At 38.0% G+C, this 27325-nt stretch overlaps 1 protein-coding gene across 3 annotated transcripts in view; it reads left to right on the forward strand.

The window, feature by feature from the left end:
• The first annotated feature begins 1019 nt into the window (after nucleotides 1-1019).
• Nucleotides 1020-27325, forward strand: part of WASHC3 (WASH complex subunit 3) — a 56548-nt gene continuing 30242 nt past the window's right edge. Inside the window, exons 1-7 of one of the 3 annotated variants that reach the window (XM_048058195.2) lie at nucleotides 1020-1174; nucleotides 2233-2331; nucleotides 4603-4668; nucleotides 6047-6172; nucleotides 7784-7894; nucleotides 12316-12380; nucleotides 15678-17402. In XM_048058195.2, the coding sequence (XP_047914152.1) occupies nucleotides 1124-1174; nucleotides 2233-2331; nucleotides 4603-4668; nucleotides 6047-6172; nucleotides 7784-7894; nucleotides 12316-12380; nucleotides 15678-15762 (603 nt within the window). In that variant the 5' untranslated portion in view covers nucleotides 1020-1123 and the 3' untranslated portion in view covers nucleotides 15763-17402. Of the gene's footprint in view, nucleotides 1175-2232; nucleotides 2332-4602; nucleotides 4669-6046; nucleotides 6173-7783; nucleotides 7895-12315; nucleotides 12381-15677; nucleotides 17403-27325 lie in introns of those variants that run through there. The other 2 variants (XM_048058196.2, XM_048058199.2) reach the window with 2 other exon arrangements.

The raw sequence follows: 27325 nt of genomic DNA on the forward strand, positions 1-27325 counted from the left end.
GCGTGGAGCAAGGGCAGAGAGTGACTGTGAAGGAGCAGCGGAGACGAAGTGTTAGGGACTGACCGCAGCAGCCCCCATTCCCCATTCCCCTGTGCCACCTGGAAGGGAGGAGGTGGAAGAGGGTGGATGGGGGGGAAGGTGGTTTTGGTTTCTTTCCTTTGTTTCTCACTTCTCTAGCCTTTTAGTAATAGGCAATAAATTTTATTATCTCCCTACTCTGAGTCTGTTGTGCCCTTGACGATAATTGTTGAGTGATCTCCCTGTCCTTATCTCAACCCCTGAGCCCTTTGCATCGTATTTTCTCCCCATTTCCCTTTGAGGAGGGAGAGTGAGAGAGTGGCTGAGGGGGAGCTCAGCTGCCCTCCCAAGTAAAACCACCACAACTGCCTTAAGGAAGGGATCACCAAGTGCTGGAGCTGACAATGGGTAAAATGAGCACACGTGGCCATCAGTGGGGAGCAACGCAGACATGAGAAACCTTTTCAGATGATGCAGCCCACCACAGGGAATCAACCCACCTTCAGACAGGGTCCCCGCTTTTAAATGGTCAGACCAGTGCTTTGAATTTATTGCAGTGGGAAACGATACAAGCAACCGTTTGAAGACAGCAAACAAGTTGGTTATTGTACAGCTGGGAATTTTGTTCCAGACTCTCACGGCCTTCCAAGGCCCCTTGGCTGAAAAAAGCAACACAGACCAGCTTAGGAGCAAGATCGAGAATGAAGTGAAAGCTGCGACAGGTACTGATGTACTGACCAAAACGTTAGCATTAGGACTATGTTGGGGCAGGCTGCAGTGAAGGATAACCATACTCCCTCTTTTTATGTTTTATGTAAGGACTGAAATACAGGGATCGTTAATGACACGGTTATAGCCACGCTTCAAACCCTTTCAGAAGACCCCAGGGTCTTCCAGAGCTCATCATTTCCACCCCCAGAACAGACACCTCCCTGGCCGAGGGACCACAAACTACACTTCCCGTGAGGCGCTACGCGGGGAGCGCGCATGCGCTCATGTACGGCGGGGAGGGGACATTTTGTGGCCGTGCCGAGGCCGCTCGCCGTGAGGTGCGGTGCGGCGGGAGGGCGGGCGGGGGGTGTTCGGTGCTCGCCGCCCCTCGGGGATGGATGCGGACGGGCTGCCCATCGTGGGCTCCGGCATCGACCTCACCAAGGTACGGGCTGCGCCTCGCCCGGGGCTCGGCTGCTGGGCGGGCCCCGTCCTGTCTCCCCTCCCGTCGCCTCTCCTGCCCGGCCCTCCCCTGCCCCGCAGTGCCCCCGGTGCGGTGCCGTCCCGTCCCCTCAGGCTCCGGCAGGGCTCTGGCCGAAACACAGCGAAGCCTGGTGTGCAGGGGCACGGGCTGAGGGCTGAGGTGGGAGTGACAGGCGGGAGGCCGAAGAAGAGGTCAAGACCCGGCGGGCCTGCGCTTCAGCCCGGCCGGCTTCCAGAGAGAGACCTCGGTGCGGCACCGTGCTCTGCTGTGGAGCCGCTTCTGTGCGGGTGCCTCACTCCAGCCTCCTGTAGTGGTTTAAATACAGATGCGAGCTGGCCGTCGTAACAAGCACTCACTGCCCTTCTTGACAAACACGACGTTCTGCCTTTTGGCTTGAAAAGTACGCCTGCGTCAGATCCGAGTTGGAGGAGTGATGCTGAAGTTTAATGTTAGGGTTATCCCCGCTTGAAAATAAAAAATAAAGGTAGTCACTAAAGACCGAGCCAGAGATTTCACTACTACTTATTTTTGGTTTTGATGTTCTTACTTGTAACTTGAGTGGATGACCAAGTTTTCATTTCCTTAAGCTTCAGAAGGAATGACTCTCTCTTTTTTTTTTTCCTTTTAATTTACTTTAGTGCTAATTTTAAGGTAATGCTAATTTCAATAGTTCATAATTTCATCTAAAAGTATTTTCTTAAATAACATTACATTCCTTCATTTAGTAGATGTTCCCTTTTCTATGTATCCCTCAGGGTTTCAAGTGTACACTTTGTAGATTATTAGCAGAAAAGGATTTCTCTCTGTGTATATACATACACAAACAAAAAATATATATTAAAAAATATATATTATGTATATTATGTATTTATGCATTCATATTAAGCATGCTTAAGGCTGATTTATGAAATAATTTTTCCTAAAATATTTGCATTTCTAACAGGCGTTTCAGTCAGTTTCAGTAAATGTGAGAATCCACACTTATGTGTAAACTCATTTTCTTATATTGTTTAATGCAGGTTCCTGCTATTCAGCAGAAAAGAACTGTAGCATTTCTAAACCAGTTTGTGGTTCACACAGTGCAATTTCTGAACCGCTTTTCTACTGTTTGTGAAGAGGTATGTTTGCTATTTCCCATCCTTTAACTTATATGATGAAAAAAAATCCTAGCAATAAGAACCATTCACTTCAGTATTTTTGCTGCATTAAAGTTTGTAGCTTTAGAATTTAGTTCACTTTCTGTTCAAGGTTCATCTTGAATAAGTTGTTAGGACAGATTTTTGCACCAGTGTATCCACCTGAACTGCTATATCACACTTAACCCTATTTCCTTGAACTTTTGCATTTGGCATAGTCTTTGAACTTTGATATATGAATACTTTTTTTTCTGAGTTGTTCAATCTGTGAATATGACCTTGTTTTGGAAAGAGGATGCTATATTCCTATGGCTCTGAAACCATGTGACAGTCAGTATCCCTCTCAACTGTGTCCTAGGATACTGCATCAGAACTTGCTTTCAGATTTTTCCACCTTTACTTTAAAAGAACGGAATGCTAAACTCCAAAAGTAAATAATTTTATGTGGAAAGAGACATTTTTGGCAAGTAATTAGTATGGAACATGAAGCAGTTGATTTTAGTGTTTGGGGGGGTGATAAAGAAAAAGTAGTTATTAAAAAATTTTAGTAAGCTTTTATGGTGAATTTAATGTCAATGGGAATATTCCAGACTGACAGGACTAGAATCCTCCACAGAACAGGAGAAGAGTGCTCCTTGGCATGTAGAAAGGGTGTTTTTTAATGTGACTTGAAGCTTAACCTTTTTGTCATTAGCGTTTTTTTGTAACTGTTCATTAGTTTACTCAAGAAGGCTACTATACAGCCCTAGCCAGCAGCAATTGTCAAACCTAATTAGAGTAAGCCAAGTAATCTGAGAAATTCCATTATTTGTTAGTAACGTTGAGATCCAGACCTGTGACAAGTATAAAATTGGGCTACCACGTCAACATATGGCGCCTCAGAGGGAAAAAAAAAATAAATCTGGATTTTTTTAACCTATTTTATCTTTATGTAACTGCCTTGTGATGCTGCCAGCCATCTAAAACTAAACAGTTGTGTGATCTCAGTGTTACCTGTTACATAGACACTATAGAAATCAGAGCACAGGTGTATATAAAGCCGCTTTCAGCAGAGCAAGGCTGTGATGTCTAGTTAATAAAACAGTTATTTGTTAACCTAAATATGTTGTTAAGCAAGAGACTAAATAGTTACTTTATAAACTCTCTGAAGTTTTTTTGTATTTTTGAAGTACAGAAGTTTTTTTCACGTGAAAGGTCCCAGTGCAAAGCAACAGAAGTCAGGAAATTTAAAATTAAGGCTGACACCATCCTCACCTCTAAATTTCTTGGTTCTTGTCTAGTCGAACTGACCTGTAAAGTTATACAACTGACTTTTGTGCATGTTTCCTCCCCATTCCCCACTAGTTGCAGACCGTATAGTTCCTGTCAAAAGGATTATACTCCTCTTCATGAACAAAGAGCCATCTGTAAACAAGTCAGTGCACTATCCAAAAAGACTAGCTCTTGTCAGTCTCTTTTTACTTTTTCTAGCATATTGGCAGAACTGCCATTTTCTTAGGGTGTTAAAGTTCTGCCTAAGAGCCAGGCAGAATCTTGCCAATGTGCCAGAAAGCTGTCAAAATGGTACATATCTGCCAGCCTGCGTGCTAGCCAGATTCACTTGGACAGGTCTGGTGGAGTATGGTAATGATTAGCTAAAAGAGTGACAGTTCTCATAGAGTAATTTAGAAAAACTGAAGTTGCATTTAAAAGAAAAAAAAGTGTCAAAATTTGATTAAAGTACACCTGCAGCAATATAAACCTTCTGGTTACTTCTGGTTCAATGTACTTCTTGATTATATAGGACTTTAATTCACCTGATGTATTCTTTATAAGATTTTTCTACTTCATATGTGCTCAGTTACATACGCATGCATTGCATCTTTTCTTCTTTAATATTTGGAAAAAGCTTTGAAGAAAGTTACTTTGGTTAACTGTGAGAGTACAGTATGTTTACCGTTATTCTCCAGTTGCCCAAAGTAATACCCTGTATATATTGGCTTTCTTTTGTACATAGTCTGTCTTCCTTTCTGTCTGTCGTTATTTGGGAATACTGTTTAATAAAATTATTTGAAATTTGAACCACAGTAGCTGCTGTACTAAAAGGGATGGTGTTGCTTTGTTTAGTTCATAGCGGTGTTATCTCATTTATACTCTACTCTGTCTTCAGCAGGTTGAAACCAAAAGTGATTTTGTTTAGCTGAATGTGAATAGTTGCATATATACAAGCGGCCTAGGAGAGTGTTTTCACATCCTGCTTGTTTTCTGTCCTAGAAATTGTCAGCGCTCTCTCTCCGTATCCAGCAAATAGAAACAACCCTCAATATATTGGATGCCAAGGTTTGTATGCATACATTTGACTTTTAACAATGACAGCTTCCCAGATTATATAAACTAGCTTCCTTTTCATAGTTTGAATTGAGCAAATAAGTTTTTATGATGATTTGAGGCAGCTAATAGAAAATGCATACAAGGCAAATTTTGCGTGCCTTCCATTGATATTGTGTAATGCTTGAACATGTAGTGGATATGGAAGAAAGGAGCAGACAGCATATAGTGGAAATGTTGTTTTTGTCCGTGTTAAGTGTATAGAACTGGAAAGGAACATTTGGATCGTGAAAGGGCAGCTGAACTAAATGGCAGCTTGCTTGTGTTGACTTTATTGCAAAGTTTGGTGTCGAGAAAGTGGAGGGAATTTTTCCTGTATTAAAATAAGCAACTTATGTTGCAAAAGCTACAGTATGAAATCACATTTGCCATACAATCAATAAGTTCTTGACCCTTTTTTAAAGCAAAAGCATCTTTGTAAGTGGTGCTGGATTGTGAAGATTTCAACTGGAAGGAGTAACCAGATAGATCCCTTGTAAAGCTTTTGATATAGAAATGTGACCTCAGAAAGCTTTAAACTAACTCAAATGTGTCTGGTGTATGTTCTTTAGCTAAAGTAACGAAGGGAGGTAACCTACAGTCATGTATTATTATTTAATCTGTTAAAAGAAAAAAAATGTAAAATTTTAATCAGTCCTCTCATTAATGGTAGAAAAGGCAACAGAAATTGCTTCTGGGAGCAGAACATTTTGAAACCCTTCATTAAGATCTTTGTGGAAAAAAACACTGCAGTAATACAAACAGCAACTACTAACTTTTATTTGTTCCAAAATAGTGAGGAATGACCAGTACTGATAATTTTGCAGAATTCTTCATAATCATGTTAAATTGAATTTCCTTCAGATAGATATCTGGCTTGTGTGTAATATCTGGTCTCAGCATTTCTTTAAAAAAAAAAAAAAACACACCAAAAATTACAAAATCTGTAACCAGTCGCTCCATCTGTTGTTAGGTAACAGTCATTCTGCTCGTGATTTCTTTCACTGTGGAAGAAGTAGCAGAGGAGATGGCCCAGTTTTTTGTGTGGTTGATACATGCAGTAGCAAAATGCTGGGAAGGTGTTGAAGCCTTTCCTGCAGTGCAGCCCTGGGTTAATAAGAAGCTTCAATGGAGTGTTTTGAGTTTTTTGTTGTAGAAGCCACCTGAATAGGAAAATTTTTTTTTTTTTTTTTGACAATTGAAATACCAAAGCTAGTGATAAAAGGTTACAGTTTCACCAATTTGAAACTTACCTGCAGGAATGTGTTGTGAGCAGTATACTGCAGACTTTCTTGTATGTGTAGACTTAGAATATGCTCGTTGCTTATTTTATCATGTTTTGTATACTCAGTTATCGTCTATTCCTGGCCTAGAAGATGTCAAATTTGAAGTGTCCAGTGCAAATGTGAATAGTGTTACAAATGGTCCTGTGGTATCTACTACAGATCAACAGGCAGCTGTATCACCTCAATGTGGAGTAAGTAATGAAAATAAATAACATACTGAAGGAATGTACTTCTCCATATCAAGTTTCTAATCTCATTCAAAATAGATGGAAGAAGCAAGTCTACTTAAAGAAGACAGACAAGCCAACTGTAGAGATCTGAAAATACATTGTTCATTAATGAAACTTTAAGGGAGTGGCTTTTAAAGCAAAAAAGGGATATACCCTTTCTTAAAAATTTGGCTTAAGTCATTAGAACTAACGCAAATCTAACAGTAAATGCTTTCTTCCTCTTTGTTCAATCACACTAAAATATGAACATAAATTACATCAGGGTATTGTGAAGGTCATGAATGAAAAATAGCAGTTCAAACCACATAATTCCAGTTATTTTCTGCTTTTAGAATGTGAGCTTTTGGCTCAAATCAAAGTTTTTAGCAGACTTTATTTTAAAGAGGTTATTACAGTGAATGTTATATATATGTAATCATTTATGTACAGAAGATGCCAGCTTATTATAAGTGATTGATATTAAGATGTTATCTTCTTTCACCCGCTATAGTATCTTGGAATCTTCAATTATAGTCTCCACTCTGTCTTATTTGGTGTAAGTGACCGTGAAGCCACAGTAGTTGGGAGTACTCTTCTTGCCTTTATTTGCTTGTTAAACGTTGGATCTCTAGGTTAATTTGCAGCTAGCAACATAGAAGTCAGAATGGACAGCTGGCATTACATGTTTCACTCATAGTAGGGAATAACTTTATTTTGTTTTCTTCAAAGTTTCTCAGATGTTAGGGTAGGGACAAATACTCCTGAAAAGGTTTCCAATTCTACTTTCAAGTCATTAGGTTAATAGCAAATACACATTTTTTGTTGTCATTTACGTAGTACTGCAGCTCCTTGTCATTTTTAATTTTTTTGATTAATTGCTTTCAAAGATTCTTTCATTTCATTATGTCATCTGTTAATGGTTTGTACTAAAAATTACAATTTAAAAGTTACTTGTTCTGTATGAAGTTGAATAGTTTGTGGAGAAAATGCATTGGACCTCTTGGATATTTATAAACAATCTTTTAAAATTAAAAAAAAAATCATATGAAGTAAGCATTTAAATTTGTTCTATTTTATTTATTGAATGCAATGAACTTAACAGAGCTGTTTTAGTCTACGAAGATGTCTTGTAGCATTGGCTAATCACTGCACGTTTTATTGCTTGTCTTGATGAACTTGTTGTAAATCAAGTCCAATGAGGAAAGTAACCCTAGTCTGTATTATTTTCCACGACTCATTTTTGTTTGACTACCCCAACTTCATAATTCATGGACCTGTATCTGCTACAACTCTTTCGACAATACTGCCTTTGAATTCAGTACTGTTGTTTTTTTCCCATGTATCGTGCAATAACTTTAAACTGTTGCTGAAAGTATTTAGACAGTCACACTTGTAACAGTCAATAACAAAAGAGCTGGGTTTTGTGTACTCATACATCTCAGAAATCTGTAGTACTATGAGTATAGGTCAGAATATTCATGAGGTAAGAAAAGTTGCTTTTTACCTGTAAGTTACAAACCTTATAGATTGAAATCTCTCCTTGCTTCTGGTCTGCATACCTAACCATTAAAGTGTTATCTTCTTTATATACAGCAGAACAATATACATGAAGAAACATTACAGAAAGCAGAGGTAGTAACAGAAAATATCAAAACTGTGGCCAAGGACCCAAGATACGCCAGATATCTCAAAATGGTACAAGTGGTAAGTTAATTCTCTAATCATTCTTTGGGTACTCAGTTATTTTTAGGTGAAACTTCACACACAGCTCTAAGTGAACATTAACTATCAGAAGATGTATATTACATTAATAATCTTTAAGCTAGGATAATATTAACACATTTCTAGTACATCCTCTCTAAAGAATGACTTGATGGAGTGTATTCCTGCAGACAGCCTCAGGCAAGATCTTTCTACAGAATTCTGCCAAAATAATTCTGAACTGAAGGTGTGAAGGTGTGTAAATGCAGAGTGAAACTAGCTGGAGTTATAGAACATCTGACTGAAAGTGTAGTTACTCTGACAGAATTGGTGTCATTACATACATGCAGACGTGCTTACAGCTTGTTTTTGCTGTAGGGTACAAAACAAAGCTTTGCTTGTATACTCCGGAGTAAGAGTAGATGCTCCCATAGGGCTCAAAATAGAGTGATAAAAATGGGTTAACTGCTTGGTTCCACTTCAGTTCCCTGTTTTTCACAATACAAATTTTGTTTCCCTCTTTATCTGTGGTCTTTTCTGTGGATCATCAGGAAATAAATGAGTAAAATCTCCATATTTACCTGTGTGAAAATGAATGAAGGGAAGTAAAGATTGGTGAGAGACTCTTGGTGACATTCCTTAGTTTTGTGGATGTGAAAAAAAGAGCTGAAAAAACATGAGATTGGAAACAAAGAAAAAAAAAATCTGTGTTTTCCAGCAATCACTGGAAAATTTCCCCTAAAGTATATATGATAATTCTGGAAAATATTACTAAGTTGTAGTATTAGTTAAGTGTTACTTATGTTAGAACTAACTGCATGATTTCATTCCCTCTTCAGAGTAATTATTACAGTTGCTGTGCTTAGTACTTTGAATGATGTTCCAGACCTTATTTTTCATTTGAATCACAAGTTGGCAGTTTATGGGTAGCTTATTACAAACCATTTGGAAAACCTAGTAGTGGGGTAGTGGCAGAGGGCCGAACACTTTGTTAGTGTATTGATTTAATTCCAGATCTCAAAGTGGATGCAAAAGTGCTGGATGGTCTAATTACTTTGACTCTTTTTTTTTTTTTTTTGGTGGCTGCTGGAGGAGTGAGATCTCACTTTCCACATTTATCCTTTGTGCTGGCAGTTCCTGGTGACTCCTCTGCCAGTTGTAAACAGTGTGGTAGGAAAGTCAAACTACCATACTACAAATTAATGTGTGTTTTTTGTATTTGCCAACTTGGTCTTCTCACCCAGTTCAGTTAATGTCATTTATTTGCCCGAATTAAGTTTCTAGCTGAAGATTTGTTTGATCTAATCATTTATTTATGGCCCACGATATTTCTAGTATTGGATTAGCACAGCAAAGAGAGATTTCTTTTGTGCTGAGGATAGCTCTTGTGGGGGACAGTAACAAACTCATTTTGATGGAGCGCAGTTGACTATATTAAAATCTTTTTTTAAAGATGTACAGCAATAGTATTTGAGCAGACCTTACAAAAATGCTATCATATTTGCTGCAATAAATGTTCAGAACTTTTGTTTTGACAGAGTGAGAGGAGCAGTCTAGGATGTCAGATAAACTGTGTATTAAATACAAACATTTTACTGGATTCTAAACATGAAACGTGACTGCATAGAGGCAAATATTGGCCTAATATAGATTGATCCCTGCTTTAAAGAACTGAAATAAAACCAAACATGGTTGCTACACTGATCTCAAGTAATTGCCAGCATTAAAGGTACTTAACCTCTGTCTGCACGGTCTGGATAGCCAAAACTTGTTTTGCAACAGGACTGCTACTTGCACTGTGGCTTCTCCAGGACCTGCATACTTGCTGAGCCGCAGGACCACCTTGGTAGGGCTGGGGTACAATATGTTGAATGTGTAGTGATTTGGATTACATCAAACGTTAATTGGATGAAGGGGCTGGGATTTAGGATTGGCTCTGATGTTAGAAAAGTACACCTGTGCCATTGAGCTCCAGATCCTTGTAGTTATGAAAACTGCAGTTCTTTTCAGTCTAGTCATAGTTTAGTTATTGGCAATATAGCTCTTCTGGCTACCAGCATGCATAGCTTTTTAAGAAGCATGCAAAATTTTTGGTTCTGTCGTTATCTTTTGTACATCTGCCTACAGCTATCTAAAGTATCAGTTTATTTTATATTTTTCGTCATACTTTTCAGAGGGCAGAAACCAGTAGTTTTAAGTCATTGCTATGAAGAACAATGACTTAGGTTAGGAGAAGCCTAGCTATCTGAGTTACCCATTAGTCCTACAGCCATGTTTGTATTAATTCTCTGTGGTAATGGTAGTAATGTAGATTTTGTAATTGTTTTGAGGAACACAGAATTCCTGTTTATAAACACAAGATACTTAAAAGATGTTTAGGAAGTTAAGATGGCTGTGAATTCCCACAAGAGTTGTCTTTTAATATTAATGAGTTAGCATGTACTCGTATATGGATGATCACAATACTTAAGAATCTACAACAGTAAGGTTAGGCTAGTATTGCACAAAATTCCTCTATTTTATAATTAATGCAAAATCTGTTTCCATTAAAACTTCAGAGAATCTGTGTTCTACAAATTCTTTAAGTTATGAGTCTGCAAGTATTGAAGAGCTTTCTCAAATAGATGTGATCTTAAAGGCCTTTCACAGTAGCTGTGAAACAAACTCATTAATTTATAAATCTAGTGTTTTGCATATTGCCATATCATTTTCTTTAAGTATAACAGATAATAAATCCTGTGTTAAAGTGATTCTTACATATTTTGATGCATACAATTTTGGAATAAAACATTTCTCCAAATTAGAACATATACACATAACAGTTTTCAGTCCATTGTTAGAAGTTCATATACTAAGCTTCCTTTCACTGACAGCAAACATGAGTATCTTATTTTCACTTGGTTTGAACTGATACATAAACACTTCATCAGTGGCATCTGAGCTCAGCTTGCTTAATTTGCTTGGCTGGGGTAAAGAACACATCCTAACCTGGGGAAAAACTTTTGATAAAACAGGATTGTGTGTGGTGTCCAAATCTCTAATAGATTAAATGAATATTTTAAGCAGTCATGAAATATTCAACTGCTTTCACCTTTGTAATGTGCATTAGTTGCAACTTACTGAGAAATTCTATATTATAAGCTAATACCTCACAACTGTTTGAGTCAGATTTTTGCCTATATTTCCAATAGATTGCCAACTATATCTGTCTGTGCACTGTTCCAAAATCTTCACACAAAAGTGTTGATTGTGATTCTTAATGTAAAACTGCACAAGGAAGACACACTGAACCAACTAGTTTAGCTCTCACTTTGCCAGGTTAGCTACTGCAACTGTCGCTAGTACCACATTTCTTTGGAACATTAGTCATGGCTGCTCGTTATTTTATCACTTTTTATTTACTTTGGACAAAAATTGTTTGTCCTGTGCCAAAAGAATCCTGCAGTACCATTCATTTAGGTTTTGAGGCATCTCCTGTCTTTCCTAGACAACCAGGAGCTTTGTCCATTGGAGCTCAGAAATTTAATCCTCACCCCCCCACCCCCCACCCCCTTGGCTTACAGTGAGCCAGGTGGTGTTTCAGATCATCTGCTACAGGGGATGGCGAAGCAACAAGTTGTCTTTGAGCAACTCCAGTGGAAACATAGGAACAGTTTATTGGAATGTATCTTGTAAGATGACGTGGATCGACATGTTCTTCAGTATCCGATCCAAGATGAGGGGATGTTTAGGTGTTGCTGACTAAAATAAAGTGCAGAAGCTGTGGAAGGGCTCGCAGTGAAAGGAATGATATATTTTTTTTTTTTAACACGTACATAGCTGGCTAAAATCTGTCCACAAGTCATAGAAGATTCAACCCTGACTATACAATTACTTGTATTCAGAGGAGTCCCTTTTAAATTGTGCTGCTGTTCTCATGTCCTGTTTGTCTTTTTCCTGCATGCTTTATAAAGACTTTCCCAATTTTTAGCATTGCCATAGGGTATCCTTTCAGAGCTGTAGCAGATGTATTTTTCCTGCCTTTTCTTCCACTTCATCTATACGTTCCGTGTGTCTTGAGTCTTATTCATCTTTCCAGCACAGCTAGTCTTTGCTGTCTTTGTGCTACTTCGTGCTTTCTTCACATTCTCATTCCATAGACATAACTTCATCTTACTATTTTTGTCTGCATGAATTGCAAATATATCTGTCTATTGCTAATTCCTCCCCCCTCTGACTTTGTTGAGGCATTTTGCCATGAATATAAGAATTAGAAGGGTCTTTTATCTCTGTTATTGCTCACTTCTAGGTTCTTACTGATGACAAATGATATTATCATTCCATGCTCTTGTTCAATGAGTGACATGAAAGTGTGTCTGAAAGAATCTGTGGAATTTAGTTCACCTATTTGTGTCCAGTAGTTTTATATTATTCTTCCTACACAGGGTGTTCCTGTAATGGCAATACGAAACAAAATGATTTCTGAGGGGCTAAATCCAGATCTTCTTGAGTAAGTAATATTTCCAATTTGTAACTTTGAGTAGGGTGGGAAATTCAACCATTTGTTGAATAAGAGGGTCTGAGGAGGGTCATCAGTATCTAGAAGGAGGGGTGCAATCTCAAGTGTGAGCTGTCTTTTCAGTATTGTCTAAACCAAGGTAAGGCCCAGGAAATACAGAGCTTGGAATGTCAGATATTGCACCCTCACAGACAGAAAGTTGCAGGACTTTACCAGTCCAACTTGAGAGGGGTATGAAAGACTTCTTCCAAGCCTAGCGCAGGTTCAAGGAACGAGATATACAATGACAAGGTAATATTTTGACAATGTGCATCTAGCAATGGGGAATCAAATAACGTGTCAGTAGCCATTTTGACTGTGCTGCATTGAGTATGAGGTTTTTCCCAGAAATTTTCTTCCACCACTTTGGTAACCAAATGTCATTACTGTAATGTAATAAGAACAAGCTCTATTTTATTTTATGTGTGAGGGACAACACACTTGTTTCCGGATTCCCTTGCTCTAGATAAAATGTACAGTTTGATATCAGGGTGGACTGGGTAAGTTGAAGTCAGCAGTTCACCATTGTAAGTGTTGATTAAACCTGATGTGAAGGCTGCTAAGATTAGATACTCATTTTCAATGCCACTTTGTCTAAAGCATGGATTTTAATATTATCTTGCATTTGAGATGTAGTTTTGTTTTACTGCACTGTTTCACAAAATTTGTTAATCGATTACAATGAAACATAAAATAGTAAATTTCATTCTTAGATTGTAGTCAGTAAACTGTTTGAAACGCTTTTGCATCCTCTGCAGAAACTGTCATTGTATTAGAAAGTTCTCTTCTCTTTTCCAGTGAAGCGTTTTTACATTTTGGAAAGGCTTATTCTGAAACTAGCAATTTGTTTAATAAAATACTGAAAATATAGTAAAACAGAAGTATTGTCATATGTTGAGTCACTTTATCTCCCAGCTGCTTCCCAGTGTCTAAATAAGCCTAAAGTAGTTATTCCTCATTTCATAACATATCTGATCAAATGAGAAATTAGACAAAGAACTTACGTAAGCATCTGTGCAAGTCTGAGACAGAATTATCAAACGGGTTTACTATGTGTGTTAAATTTATTCTGTTTCTCACTCTGCATTCGTGGTCCATACCTTTATGTAAATACTGCTATTTTTTTCATGTTTGGATGCATTTTGGTAGATTTAATAATAGTAATAATTATCAGCTAAAATTTCAAGTGTTTGCTTAAAAAAGAAGTGTCTGCTTTCAAACTGTCTGGTTTGATTTAAGACAGAGTTGAGACAGAAACATTAGTGTGAATTGAGGCTCATAGAATAGGTTTGGGGTTTGGTCTCAGTCCATCTTCAAGGATTCTTTGAAATGCTAAAGTTCAGGCAGGTTGTCTTTCAATTGTTATTGATTTGAAAACTTTACAACCAATCTACCTTATTAAAGAAAGCTAATTATTTTGGCAAGGTGCCTAATGCCTTTTGAAGAACCAGCATTGTTCACATTATTTTATTTCATTTTAGTACATCTTAAGGAATCATAGGGAACCTTTCTTTTCATCTTCTTGCTTTCTTGTCTTGATATCATACTGTTATTTTTTTTAATGTCTTGCCATTCACACCACATTTCTTGGGTCTTCAGGCTGTTTAGGCCTGTTCACTCAGTCCCAAAGAAAATTAGGAAAATTAACATATTGCTATATGCTCAGTCGCTTACTACAGCCTCTCCCAGCTACTTGTTGGTGACTGAGTGTGGTTTTTCTGTGGCTGCAGAAAGACTAACTACTAATAGAGTTGTTTTTAATCTCTTCCTTTGGCAGTTTTACCTCTAATTCTGTTATCACTCCTTTCCTGACTTTCTACAAACACTTTTTTTTTTTTTGAAAATTGCCTATTCTGTTAAGCTCCCAGTTCATCTATGTTTAACTTTTTGTTTGTTATCCTTTCTCTCTTGCTGGTCTGCAATTCCAGGAGATTTTGTCCTGCCCACCCGAAGTAAAGGAATTCACTGCCATCTTTGTCTCCTTACTAGAGGAGTTTTTTTCACTGTTCTCTCCAGATCACATGTCTCTGCACAACTCTTCTGTTTTGTCATTACCGTGGTAACAAGGAATAATATTGTGAAGTGCTATTTGCATGAGAGAGCAAACCCTTTCTTAATTTATTTTGGAGGTGTGCAGGGGGCAGGGAGAAGGCTCTCTTGCAGTTCTTTAATGCCCTTCTCACTTTTGTACCAGAATGCTTATAAACACTTTAAATGTACCTTAGGGATTTCCAGCAGAGAAATTAAAATAAACAACTAAACTTGGATAAAAAATCCTCTGGCATGACACAGAGAGGTAACCCAAAGATAAATAACAGGACAAACAATATAATTATCAGATTAGTTTAAATTTTATGTTTAATCAAAAGGAGCAGTTAACTATTATACAAGAGGCATCTGTGAAGATTGTTCTTTCCCTTTCCCAAGTATAATTGTATGTATACTCTATACCCTGGTTTCAGAATTTACCAGGCTCAATCTTGCTTGTATTGTCAAATTCGTTACATAGAAGGGAGATGCCAAGGAAAGCCAGCATCTAGAGTCAGTAGTGTTAGATATTGTTTAGATGGCTTGCTTCTCTATCCTTCATTCCCACTGGATTCCCTGGGTAAATGTTTTGACACAATATTGAGATCCATCTTAAATATTCTCATCAAAACTAAATACCAGTGGTCTGATCATTTATAGTCAATAAAAATCCCATGGCTGCTCTTGCATGTCAAATTTAACCCAGTGTTCTCGCCAAATTCCACTCTGAGTAATTCTTTTTTGCTTCTCTAAATTATCCCTGCAGTTTTAGTTGGATACAATATTGTTCATTTCCTGTCTTATTTTTTTTCATGTACTATTTACACTGCTTAATGGTGTACAGCATGTTCCTTTCAGCCCTAGAACCTCTGAAGATTAAAAAAAAAAATTAATCGGTATTGCCTGCTTTCAACTTTCTCTTCAAGTGTTTGCTACTTCTTAGTGATCTATCATAATTTCCAATAACCTTAAAGGTGTCCATTCATACTGGTGTCTACAGAGTTTTGATGTCCAGTGAGTTACAGTTTCTAGTGTTTATCTTTCAGTTCTAGGTGAAGCAATACCAATGAGGTGTGTGTTTGTAAAGCACAACAGTTAATGTGTTAAATGTTGTGGATATTAAGTGCATACAGATGTAGTAAAAGGCACGGCCTACTATGTTACTTGTGTTCTTAGCAGCCTTCTAGGATTTACAACATACAACCTTTCTGTTGCCTGCAGGACTCCAGATGCCCCTGTGCCTGCTTGGGGAGATGATGGGAATGCAGAAGACAGTTCTGATAGTGAATCTTCCTTTAGTGACTAAAAAGACTGATTTCAGCCTTTGGAAGCCTCTTTTAAGTGCTAATGTCTTTGGAGCTTTTGCAGATAATGATTTTGTGTGGGTCACATGATTTATCTGACAGCTTTTCTTAGCATTGAGATCTCTCATGTTCTCTCCCCAAAAGTTTGAACAGGCAGCATGTTCAACCTGAACCTTTCCATTGTGAAAATTGATCACAATATCCTCGTGATTTTTATCCATCGTTCTGATTCTTCTGGAGTTACTTTATAAAACTCTTTAAAAATAAAAAATAAAAAAAAATCCATGCCTCTAAATCTTCAGGTCTCTAAGACTGCATTCTCGTCATTCTTGGATTTTCTGAGTAAGACTTTTAACCTAAGTTGCCTTCCTTCTGTCCCATAGCAATCAGGTAGAGTAACTTATCAAAATATAATTGCAAACTTATAAACTGTATTTTTTTTCTAATATATTATATTTTGAAGTGGCATAATAAGAATTACAGAAGTTGGCTATCTTATGGTGATTGCAAATCAGTGATACTGATATGCATAAAAAATAAAGAACCGTCTGAATCTATTTTCAGAGTATATACTGCTCTTTGATTTCACATCAGAATCTGAACAAAATTGTTAAATTTCTGCTCTGTAGTAGAGTCATTTATCAAATTCAGGTTACAGTGGTGTAGAAAGCTACAACTATTGCAAGATTGTTTTTAAAATAATACTGTGAGAGGAGCAAGTGACTGAGAGTTTATTAATGAAATACCAAATTCTTTCTTCTTATTCAATGTCACATGAGTCAATAAAAAAAACAAACCACTTTATGACAGCTTTCTGGCTTGTTGCAAACTGCACAGGCTCAGGTCATTTCCATAGGATAAGAAATCATCTCCAAGTCGGTGCCCTTGCTGATGGTTCCAACAAAGAAGCCAAAATTCAGTTTACATAATGATGAAACTACCTTGCTACTTTTTGAGGATGCATTGGGGAACAATATGAAGAAATCGACTTGGAGCCTGACTTGCCCTAATGACTTCCCTCCAAACTACATGATCTACTGCATGAGTCAAAAATGACATTTCATTAAAGAATCCCGTTTAATATAATTTGTTGCACATGAAATTCTTCACAATCTATTTGAATTCCCCAGTTTATTGTGATTATACCAGAATGCCGTGGGCCAGGCAGTCACTTTCTGGTATTTCAATTTCATCCCGAGACTAAGAAAAGACTAGAGCTGAATCTCTAAATGTATAAATTTGTTAGCTCTTATAGCTGAGTCATCATCTCCTCTCTTAGTTATTTGTGTCACCTCAATAGCTGCTTTTTTTTCTATAACTTAAGTATGGCTCCCATTTGAGTCTAGCAGACATATTCAAGCTCTTCACAGCCTGTAAATCAGAGTAATATTTGAATCCCTAGCAGGATAGCATATATGCACTAGAAAATGTCTAGAAATAGCATTTGAATGTTGAGTTAATTATTATTGAACACTTAAACACAAATATTCAATAGCTAACACTTGGCAAAACTTGACAAATCTTAACGTATTAGCAATAAGGATTTCAAAAGTAAGTGTTATTTCAGAAAACTTTTTGAAATCTATATTTGAAAGCTTATTGAAATAATCTGTATAATAAAAGCTATATTTTGTAAAACAAAGTTTTGGTTCTATTTCACTCTGTTATGATGTTTTAAACAAGATTATGAAAATTCTTCTCGATTCTCTGTAGTTCATGTTTCTCCGTAACCAGCTATGCTGAAGTTGCATCAATCTGCTAGCTGAAGGGGGATGTTTTAAGAATAGGAATCTGGAGTTTAACCTAAGCCATGTTAGTACTTCGTCAAGAGAACTGAACATCCCATAGCTGCTATTCCAAAGAGAAGATTTAAGGAAGACTGAAGTTAATGCAAATTATACGTTCGTACATGTTAAATTATGTAAGAAAGCAGTAGGAGAGTTAACCTGAGACATAGTTAACCTCAGAGTTAACATGAGACATAGTAGTTACTTTTTTTTTTTTTTTTAAGAAAAAAAGAAAGGTTACCAAAACACATTTAAGGAGATATGGCTCCCATTGTTTATCATTTTGAATAAGCTTTTTGTGTAAAGTAATTTTAGTCTGAAGACACCAGGTGTGTTTTATGTAGGGTGAAAAAGGAAGCCTTTAGCCTACTGTCCCTTGTTATAATGAGGGATAATTAATTGGCAATTACCAATTTATATATATATATTTATATATACCATAATATATATATATATATAAGCACACATAAAAGAACAGTATTTCTGTTAGTAAGCATGCTCAGTTTTGTTGCCCAAGATGTTTTTTGCAGGGTACGTTTTTTGATATGGAATCTTGCAGTCTTGGTAGGCTTGCAGAAACCTAAAGAAAAATCTTGCCACTTTGTCTCCTCTTCCACTTAAGTGGTGGCACACTACACTGTAAAAATCTGAGTGTTTGAAATGTGGTGAATGAGGGAGAAAAAATAAAGTCTTCCCTTTTACCTTCAGTGCATCAGCTAACCTATTTCCTTTAGTGCTTTTGGACCCTCTGAACACAGTAAACTCTATTGTTTCCACCAGCCTCATCTGCTAAACACATCCCTGTGCTCTTAGGTTGCAGCAAAGTTCAGGCTGAGACGTTTCAGCTTGGGACACATGTTGACACAAGAATCTGTTAAGTACAGGAAGGTTGATTTGAGACTGAATTATGTGAGCTGTGCTGGTCCTTCTTGATCTACAGCAGTTTTCTAGTGAGCTGGTGCTAACCCAGAAAATCAGAAAGACCTTAACCACAAGCTAAATACTATAAGCAGAGAATATTCCAATTTGCTCGTTATTTGCTATCTGTTTTGGAATAGAAGATGGATGGAGTGTTTCAACTTGGCTGCATATGCTTAGGCTGTTCAAGCGAAGAAGTCCATTTTTAAGTGACTTTTATTTTCAGAAAGCTTCTAACAGCAATGAACTGTTAAAAATGCTGTGTACAATGAAATGTACCAGTCCTACACTCCTTGTATACCCCAAATTTACATGGATTTAAAATCATTATCCAGGACAGTATTGCAATTTGTAGGCATGAGAACTACTTCAGCTTGTTGCTGGAATAACTATTGAATGCACCTGTTAGTCCAAAATATGACTATCAGTAAATTATGTTATCCATTTTTAAACAAGCTATTTTTACCCCATCACCATCTTTGTCATTTTGCAGGTGAACTGGAACACAGAATATGCAAAGGTCAGTTTCTTAAAGATATTACAGGTATTTTAAATGCATTTGGGTGCCTGAATATATCACCAGATACGTACCTGTAGTGTACCTCAAACAACTGTCAAAGGCAAAAACAACATCTGGACATGATAACAACTTTACACTGAGGTCCCAGTTTAGCACTTCTAATCATTACTCTGTTTCCTCTTAGCTCTGCTGCTACATTTGGAAAAGAAAATTGATGTCTTTTTTTCAGGCTGGGTTTCTTCCTTTCTCTCATTTTTCTTTCCAGTACGTGTTGTTTACACCGGTGATTAAGTATATAGTTTGACATTCTGTGAGGAAAGGCCATAAGAAGCTATAGGCTGTGCTTGGAAAAAGAGAATATCACTAAGATCAGCACTTCGAGTTGCATGTGATCAGGTCAATTTTGCTTTCCATAATGGTATTTAGAAACAAACTGATCTTCATCACAGACCTTGGGGAATACTGCTTTATGCCTGAATAGCTGATACAAGGACACAGTGTTACGATGGACTTGTCTGCAAAACAAAACATGTATTTTGTTGCTCCTCAGAAAATTTGGCAGCCTGTTGCCTGAGACAACTCCAAGTCAAATGCATGCACTTGTGCCCTAGATATTTTACTCTTGATTCTTGCAATGGTGCCTCCATTTGGACACGTCAGAGGCGAGATAAGAACCACCACACAGCTCAGGCCTGCGACTCAGTCTTGCAGTATGAATCAATACTGAGCGCTTTAACAGGAGATGAGAAGTACTGCGGTGCTCTGGTAGGCCCTGTTCTTGCCACAAAGATTTTACTCCAGCTGTGAGCAAAGATTGATGTTAAGTGCTAAATTACAAGACTGTTAGTGCCTCCAAAAATGTTTGCATTAATTCTGGAAGCTGTGGAAATTCCTGTCTTGTGTTTGACTGTCTAACTTTGCTAATACAATATTGTTTTAAATGAATTCCAAGGGCAATGTCATAGTGAACAAAACAAAGCAGAAAATTAAACTTAAATATCCTATGCCATAATGAAAATGAGTGACAGAAACAAGCTTAGCATAAGATGTGTCTCCACATACTCTCATTTTGAGGCAACTTGAGTTTAAATGGCCATAAATTAAAACACAGGTCAGTGGGTAAGGACAGATATAGCATGACACACTTATCCGTCCTTGTTTGGTTTTTAGATATTTGTTTAAGTCAATATCTTGACCTCAAACAGATTATTTTCTCATTTCAGTGTTTCCCATTTCCAAGTAAATGTGTAGAAAGGAAACTGAACAAACATTCACTTTGCAGATTGGTGATTTTTTTTTTTTTTTTTTTTTTTGCATCAGACTTTGTAACTGGTACCCTTTCCCTGAAGGAATGAAATGGTAAATAATAGTATTCTCTGATTTAAGAAATAGAACTTTTGCTAATCAAGCTCTTGTATCATCCAGTATATGAGCTTGTACCTGAAAGTTGGCTACTCTGTCTGAGGATATGCTGTTCCCTGTACACTAGAAATAGCTTTTGGTCCATTTTCTGTCCTAATCTGTGGAATCAGAAGTTGTAGTGAAGTGGACACTAGGCTTGGGAAGAATATTTACTGGAAAGAGTATGCATGTGAGTGCTTGAAAGGACTGATCAGAAGAAAGAGATCTGGGAGTAATTTTTTACATTTATATGAGCAGTACTTTATGTGAGATCATGGCTGTCACCAGTTTAACAAACCTTACCCTCTACGTTACCTGTAGTGGTGAGAATTTGAGTACACTTGAATTACCCTGCTCTTAAGAGTTGAACAGTGGAAAAAACTTACAAGGCCTGTTATAAATGATAACTCTCCTAAGGACGGAGATTATCCTTTTTGCTTTTAAACACATGATCTCTAATATTCAGTTGACTTTACACTTCCAACAGAGTTCATAATCCACATATGATTTCTTGTAGCACATTTTACACCATTTTTCAGGGGCATGGACAATCTCTCCCCAGTGATAGATAAACTGTTTGCAATTAATGTCTTACAGTGTTGATTTCTCCATACTTTTTTCCAACAGTCCTTTGAAAAGTTTTGCATGCTGACATGATCCTTTGATCTTCTGCATCCAGTTTTAAAGTAGAGTAGAAGTAGGGAGGGAGATGAACAGAGAAAATGAAGAGTGTCTGTTTGTCTCAGTTTTATCATTTGCTATTTCCTCAGTGCAGTGAATTTAGTGACTGCCAAATAATAACAATGGAGATTTTTTTCCAAGAAACCTTGAACAACATTGTCTTGTTTAGCCAGCGTGATGCCTGGCATCATCAAAGGCAAAAGGTGAAATAGGCGGCAGCCAATATTTTTTTTTAATAATTGATTGGGTGAAGAATGGTTCATAATGCTTTATGATGTGTTTGGTGGATTTTAAAGAATTGATGTCAAAAGCTTGCGTGCCCAAAAGCATCTGATTTATCAAGACCATTGCAAAGCAGCTGAGTACAGTTAAAATACCATGGGTGGGGAGTGATTATTAGCATTTTTTTTTACTGTGACTTCTCTTTACCTCTGATTGTGCTTTCGTGTCTACCTCCTCTTTGGCTGTAAATGTTAAACTTTGTAATTGTTATTCCATCCTACTGCCATCCTTGCTCTTCAAACATTGCTGAGCTGACCTATTCTGGTAGAGGAGAGAGGAAGACATCTCAAAATTTAGATCCCTAAAGATTTGATAAAAATAAGTAAGTGGGTAGGTGAGAGAGAGTGTAATAGCAATAAAGGCTGCTTCCCTGGCTCGATCCTTAAGCCATCTTGGACCCCAAGCGATCAATGTCAAAAAGAGGTGTTGTAAAGCACCGTGGATGCGCATCCTCTAAGGCCAGACCCTCTCGTCAGCCAGAAACCTTTAGACCTCTACAGGTCTCTCAGGCCCCTCCAGTTGCAGCCCTAACTCAATTCTAGTGTTGCCTCATGGACTTTCTTTATTCCGGCCACATGTCGATAAGCAAAACAGCACCCCACTGATCCATTGCCAGGGGGATTATTACTGGTGGCAGCCAGTCTGTCCAGCAGCTAGAATCTGAGGTTTTTAAGCAGGGTTTCCATTGTATTCAACAGGCTTTTTGAGCATAAGGCTGTGGCCTGTAGCCCTGTTATGGGAAATGTACACTGAAGAGTTTGTTTGCACCTTAGAAATCAAAGCCAGTCAGGCCCATGTTAGAGCTCCCCAGGAAATCAGATTGTGTTAATTTCCCTGAACTTCTTTCAGCAAGTGCACAGTTACCAGAAAACTTTTCAAAATTTGATCAGTTTGGATGAAGAGAAATAACATGTTTTGGTGGAGACTGAAGCTTTGGCAGAGAGGACAGAAACAATAGGACGGCTCTCTTCAGGAATTATTTATACTGTGCTCACAAGTGGACCACTCCATGCTAGTGTTTTGTAAGGCAGTCCTCAGAAAATCAAGCAGGAGTGAAAACTTTTATTTTGCCATTTAAACAGAGTGGGTTGCAAAACACAACCTGTTCTGGATTTTTTTTTCCGTTTCTATATTGCTTATGTATAGTCACGCATACAACAACACACTGCTCTAGCTGTTTTTTTTCCGGGACCTGCCTCTCCTGGGTATCCATCCCTTTGCTCCATGACGTGCTGTTGCCCTCCACAGGATTTTCAGGCACTACAATGAGCCTCAGCCACCAATAGCACAAAGTACAGCTACCCATAGTCAGGCCCCAGCTGGCTACTGCACGCTGTGTTTCTAATCTCACCTCTCCCAGGGACTGAATTGCTCAATCTTGCCCAAGTATTTGACTCTGGATTCTTTCATCAGATGCCTTTGTGAGGGCAGTGTGATAAGTAATGGATGCACTGTCAGTCTGGGCAGATTTGTCAGATTATATACAATGGGGTTCTGCTGACCCAATAACCTAACTCCAGGATCCATGAACCACACCTTCTCCCCAGAGAGGCTTCCTTTTTCCTTTTAAAAAATGTATTCTGACACATTTTTGGCTATTATATTTTAGTATGTCTCTGTTGGGCATCTTAACTACCATTTTATTCACATACTGAGCACGCATCAAGCTATAGCCACTATTAGTATGACACAATCAAATGTACAACATTGAATGCCATACTTTGGCCATTTTCCAGTATGCATCCTCATTGCATGAGTCACTTTATTACACAGGGGTCACCTGCCAAGAATATCATGCTGCCATAATAGATAGATTTACTATCAGCAGTCATTTTGCATTTCCCTTTCAGGTTCCACAGCTGTCAGTTGCATGCAGTTGTCCACCCATCCAGTTTACATCCTTTCTCCAATAGTACGTGCACTTCATACAGCTAGGGGATAGACAGGATTTCTGATTTTAAGTTTGAATAACAAATTCATTTTAGTACCAGCCTTCATTTAATAGTTTGGCTTGATCTCATTTTCTGTAACCTACAAATGAAAACACAGTGAAATGGGGAGAAAAAAAACACTCATTGATCATTAACTGGATTATGGACAAAGGCTTTTTCCATAGATTGAAGATTTTTATTATATAAACTCTTTCACTTCACAAAAATGCATCTAGACATACACAATCTAACATATACACTCCTGCCTTTCCAACATGTTTACATTTTTAGTTCCAGTTTGCAACACTTTGTCGGTTCCTGAGTAGGGCTCATTCTTTATTTATGTCCAAGACACAAGCAAACAAAATTCCTTCAAACATCTTTTTGAATTAGTGGAGAGATGACAGTGAAAAAAAGAAAAATAATTAAATTCTCTCCCACTTAAATGAAAATTTTACTGACGCTTGTTTTGTTACATACTGTTATAGTGAAAACAGATGATATTTGAAACTTGGCTTTGAAGCAATCCTCCCTTCAGCCTCCACAGGCAACCAGACATTCCCCCTCTGCACATCACTTCCAACAGCTATTTAGCGCAGAATATTTTCATTTTTATCCTCCAGACGAATTATAATTGCTGATCTTAAGTCATTTGTGTACTAAGAAAACGATGTGTTGTCAACCCCAAATCCCACTACTCTTTATAAATCCTTTCAGAGAGAAATAAGTGAAACGAAGAGAGAATTCATTGCATTACTTCCTTTTCTTTTAAAACATGGGGATGGCTGCAGTAGAATCAGCTCCTCAGTGGAAAGTGCCTCAGTGAGCAACACGTACAATTGGCCTGTTCAGGCTCACCCCAAAGAGCTCTGGTGACTTGCATACTGCCGAGGCAGAGGGAGCTGACACAACTGCTGACACTGAAAGAGCAGATGTGGGATATACCTCCCCTAAACTGTGTTCTTAACGACTGTGAACCATTTATCAAAATGTTTAACTTGTTTTGATAGCTGGACTAAGTTGTAAACAAATGGTAACCACATGTTATTTACGGCAAGAATAATTTTGCTTTGTTTGGTTTTATGACAGCATTTACACAGTGTTTTATGCAACCTTAGTGACCTACATAAGGTTTTGGTCTACAAGTTACACTCTTCTTCTCAAAAAACAAAGAATTAGCAAAATAGATGATGGCAGGGATTGTTTTTAGCCATAGCAGCTGGTAATTTGATGAGGGGAAAAAAAAAAAAAAAAGGAAAATTTGTTTGGTGTTTTCAGAGATCAGAAATTCTCTTTTCTTCTGTCTTCAGGGCCTTTAAAAATAACCAAGCTTGTTTTTGAAGTTCATTAAGTCATTAGGTGATAGCAATACACATTACTACTCCTAATTTCAAGTAATTTCCCCTAATTCCTACCATCACAAACCATTTCCTGGCTTCTCCTCACCTTGCTCTGAAATGGTTTTTTTTTGGTTTATGTCTTTTTGTTTCTCAAGTTTGGGAAGAACGGGGGAACATTGTGATGAAACCTGTAAAATCACTGAACCCATTACACCACAGTTACAGCTCTGCTCTATTTGTCTTTAGTCACAAACCAAGATCAGATGGGTCTAGATCAGAAAAGAAGAAACAGGGAAGGGGTAAACCACATAAAAGTTTTTCTCCATCCTAGCACTTCTATTCAAAGGTCCTGGAGGGAATTCACAAATATATTAGGTCAGCCTTGCAAAAATCATTCCTTAACAAAACAAATGTGAAAATAAATAAATAAACAAATAAGTAAATAGGTATATAAATAAATAATTCCCAAACCAAAACAGTACGGCATGCAATATCTGAATTATTACATAGTCATGTTGGAAAAGTAGTAGCTGAATAATTTTGTGGCTTGGTGGTTGTTTTCAAGACAGTTTTGTAAAGTTGCATGAGAGGGAACAGAAAACTCTTGGTTAGGATTTGTAAATAGAAAACATCCTAAGGCTGCTGTCCCTTTCCTCTTCTCCTGGATCATGACCCTCAAGAAGCCACCTGTAATTCCCTTTGTAAATGTTCTGTGCTGTGTGCAAATGAAGGAAGGAAGAAAGGAAAAAAGAACAATAATTGCTGAACAGAATGCAGAAAATAAATATTTTTGAATTTATTTAATTTTCCAGGAGGGAGGGCTCCATCTTTTTGACCTCTGGTAGATGGGGAGGGGAGAGCTACTGCGGCTTTATGCACCATTGGTGCCATTTTACTTACCAAGATGACATACTTACACATGAACTGTGGATAAAAGAAACACTTCTTGTAGAATTTCTCAGTGCCACTTTATGACTTTAGAGCGCTACATGCTCAAGGTATTTCAATGAAAGACAAAGGATTAAATCACTGACAAAAGCCATCTTTTGCCCATGGTTAAATCAGTCACAGCTTAAACAAAAGATAAACTTGCAGAGTCTGTCATAAGAGTCCCTTTCATTCCAAGTACCCAGTTTAGTTTCTTGACTCACAGGCTGTCACAGTTTTCACTCCTTGTAATCCTTTTCTGCATGAGCTTCATTTGCATAAACAGTCCCATGGTAATTGTAGTAACGATGTTCAGCTCTCTAAACTGGAGTGTTCATCCATATTTCCCAAAAGTACGTCAGCTCTGACTGTGACTGTGCCATATGCGACCTGAAACTCCTCCTGCTCCATCACCCTGTGATGGTGAGCCTGAGTTTAGTGCTGTAACCTGAGTCAATTTTCAGCTCACGTTTCTTTGATAGGAATGACAGGGTCTCCCAGGGAAGGAAAGACTGACCAGCTGACTCCTTTTGTTTCCTCAGACTCTTTCACAAAACCTCACTGCCTTTCCCAGTCACCCCTTTCCATTCTTCTCCTCATTCTTGGTTCCATTTCTTGAAAATTGGCACAAAAGTTTTCATTAAAATTTCAGAGCCACTTAAAGCAGAATTTTAGAGATGCCATGTTTCAACTGCTGGGGTGAAATGTTCTTGGGGTGATTTGTTTCTGGCAAGTTTCATTCAAAATGACTTCTTAAGAAAAGTTAAGGAGAAAAAGTCAGTTGTTTTTTTCTGTATTTTTTAAAAAATTATGGTTTTGACAAGATGGAGTCCTCATGTTTAGATCAGAGAGGAGGTCTCTGTCAGGGACCAGCAGGGGCAGGTCTACTTCCCCTAAGGGAGGATGAGCGGGAGCAGAGGCTGGTGGCAAGGCAGGAGCAGGACACGGAGCTCACCAGCAAGGGCTGGTCAGTTCCACAGCTCCCAGCAAGGAGAGCAGGGAGGGCCTAGTGGCAGCAGCCAAGATTGACCAAGGGTCCAAAACACCAGGCAAGTCCATAGAGATGAGACAGGTCTGAGGCCAAGCTGAGTCTGCAAGTCAGGATCAGTTCTTCTCAGCTTAAAAGCAACAGAGCGCCGTGTCCAAAAGCCACAAAAGCAATGGGTGCCCCATGCCATTGCCCAGGAAGGAGAATGAGCAGTGAGGCTCCCTATAGACATACAGGGCTTAATCATACACTTAAGGCCCACATCAGAGTCTGTTTGCAGAGTAGGTTCAGGCTGTACTGTCACACAGGTAGCTTTAAAACTGGCAAATTGCAGCTTGACGTTTATGGGAAAAAACGCATGATGGTTGCAAAGCCCAGTTTTGGCTTGAAATTTTAATACGTATAAGCAGCAGAGACTAAGAGAAAAGGATTGACTCATTCTTCTTGTGTGGGGAAGGATAGTGTGGAAAAGATACCAAATAACACCTAATAAAAAATGGGCAGCAGTGCATATAAATTAGATGTTGGGAAGAGGGCTGGTAAAGCTTTATTTTTTGGCACTAATAGCACACACTGAAAGGCTGTCTGAGTATTGGAGGGGTTTCTTGAAAGAAAACTGAAAAATCCAATTGTAATAAAAGGAAATGGTTTTCTGACAGAGCCGTAAAAAGGTGCAACAACAGATGCCCTGATAAACATACCTAGTTGCCACAGGCACCTACAATGCATCCTCTAAACACATTTTTTGGCAGACAAAGTGGAAAAAAAAATAAAAATCTAGGATTAAAGA

This window comes from Anser cygnoides, chromosome 1 (assembly GCF_040182565.1).
Source record: "Anser cygnoides isolate HZ-2024a breed goose chromosome 1, Taihu_goose_T2T_genome, whole genome shotgun sequence".
In the NCBI taxonomy this organism is placed as follows: domain Eukaryota; kingdom Metazoa; phylum Chordata; class Aves; order Anseriformes; family Anatidae; genus Anser; species Anser cygnoides.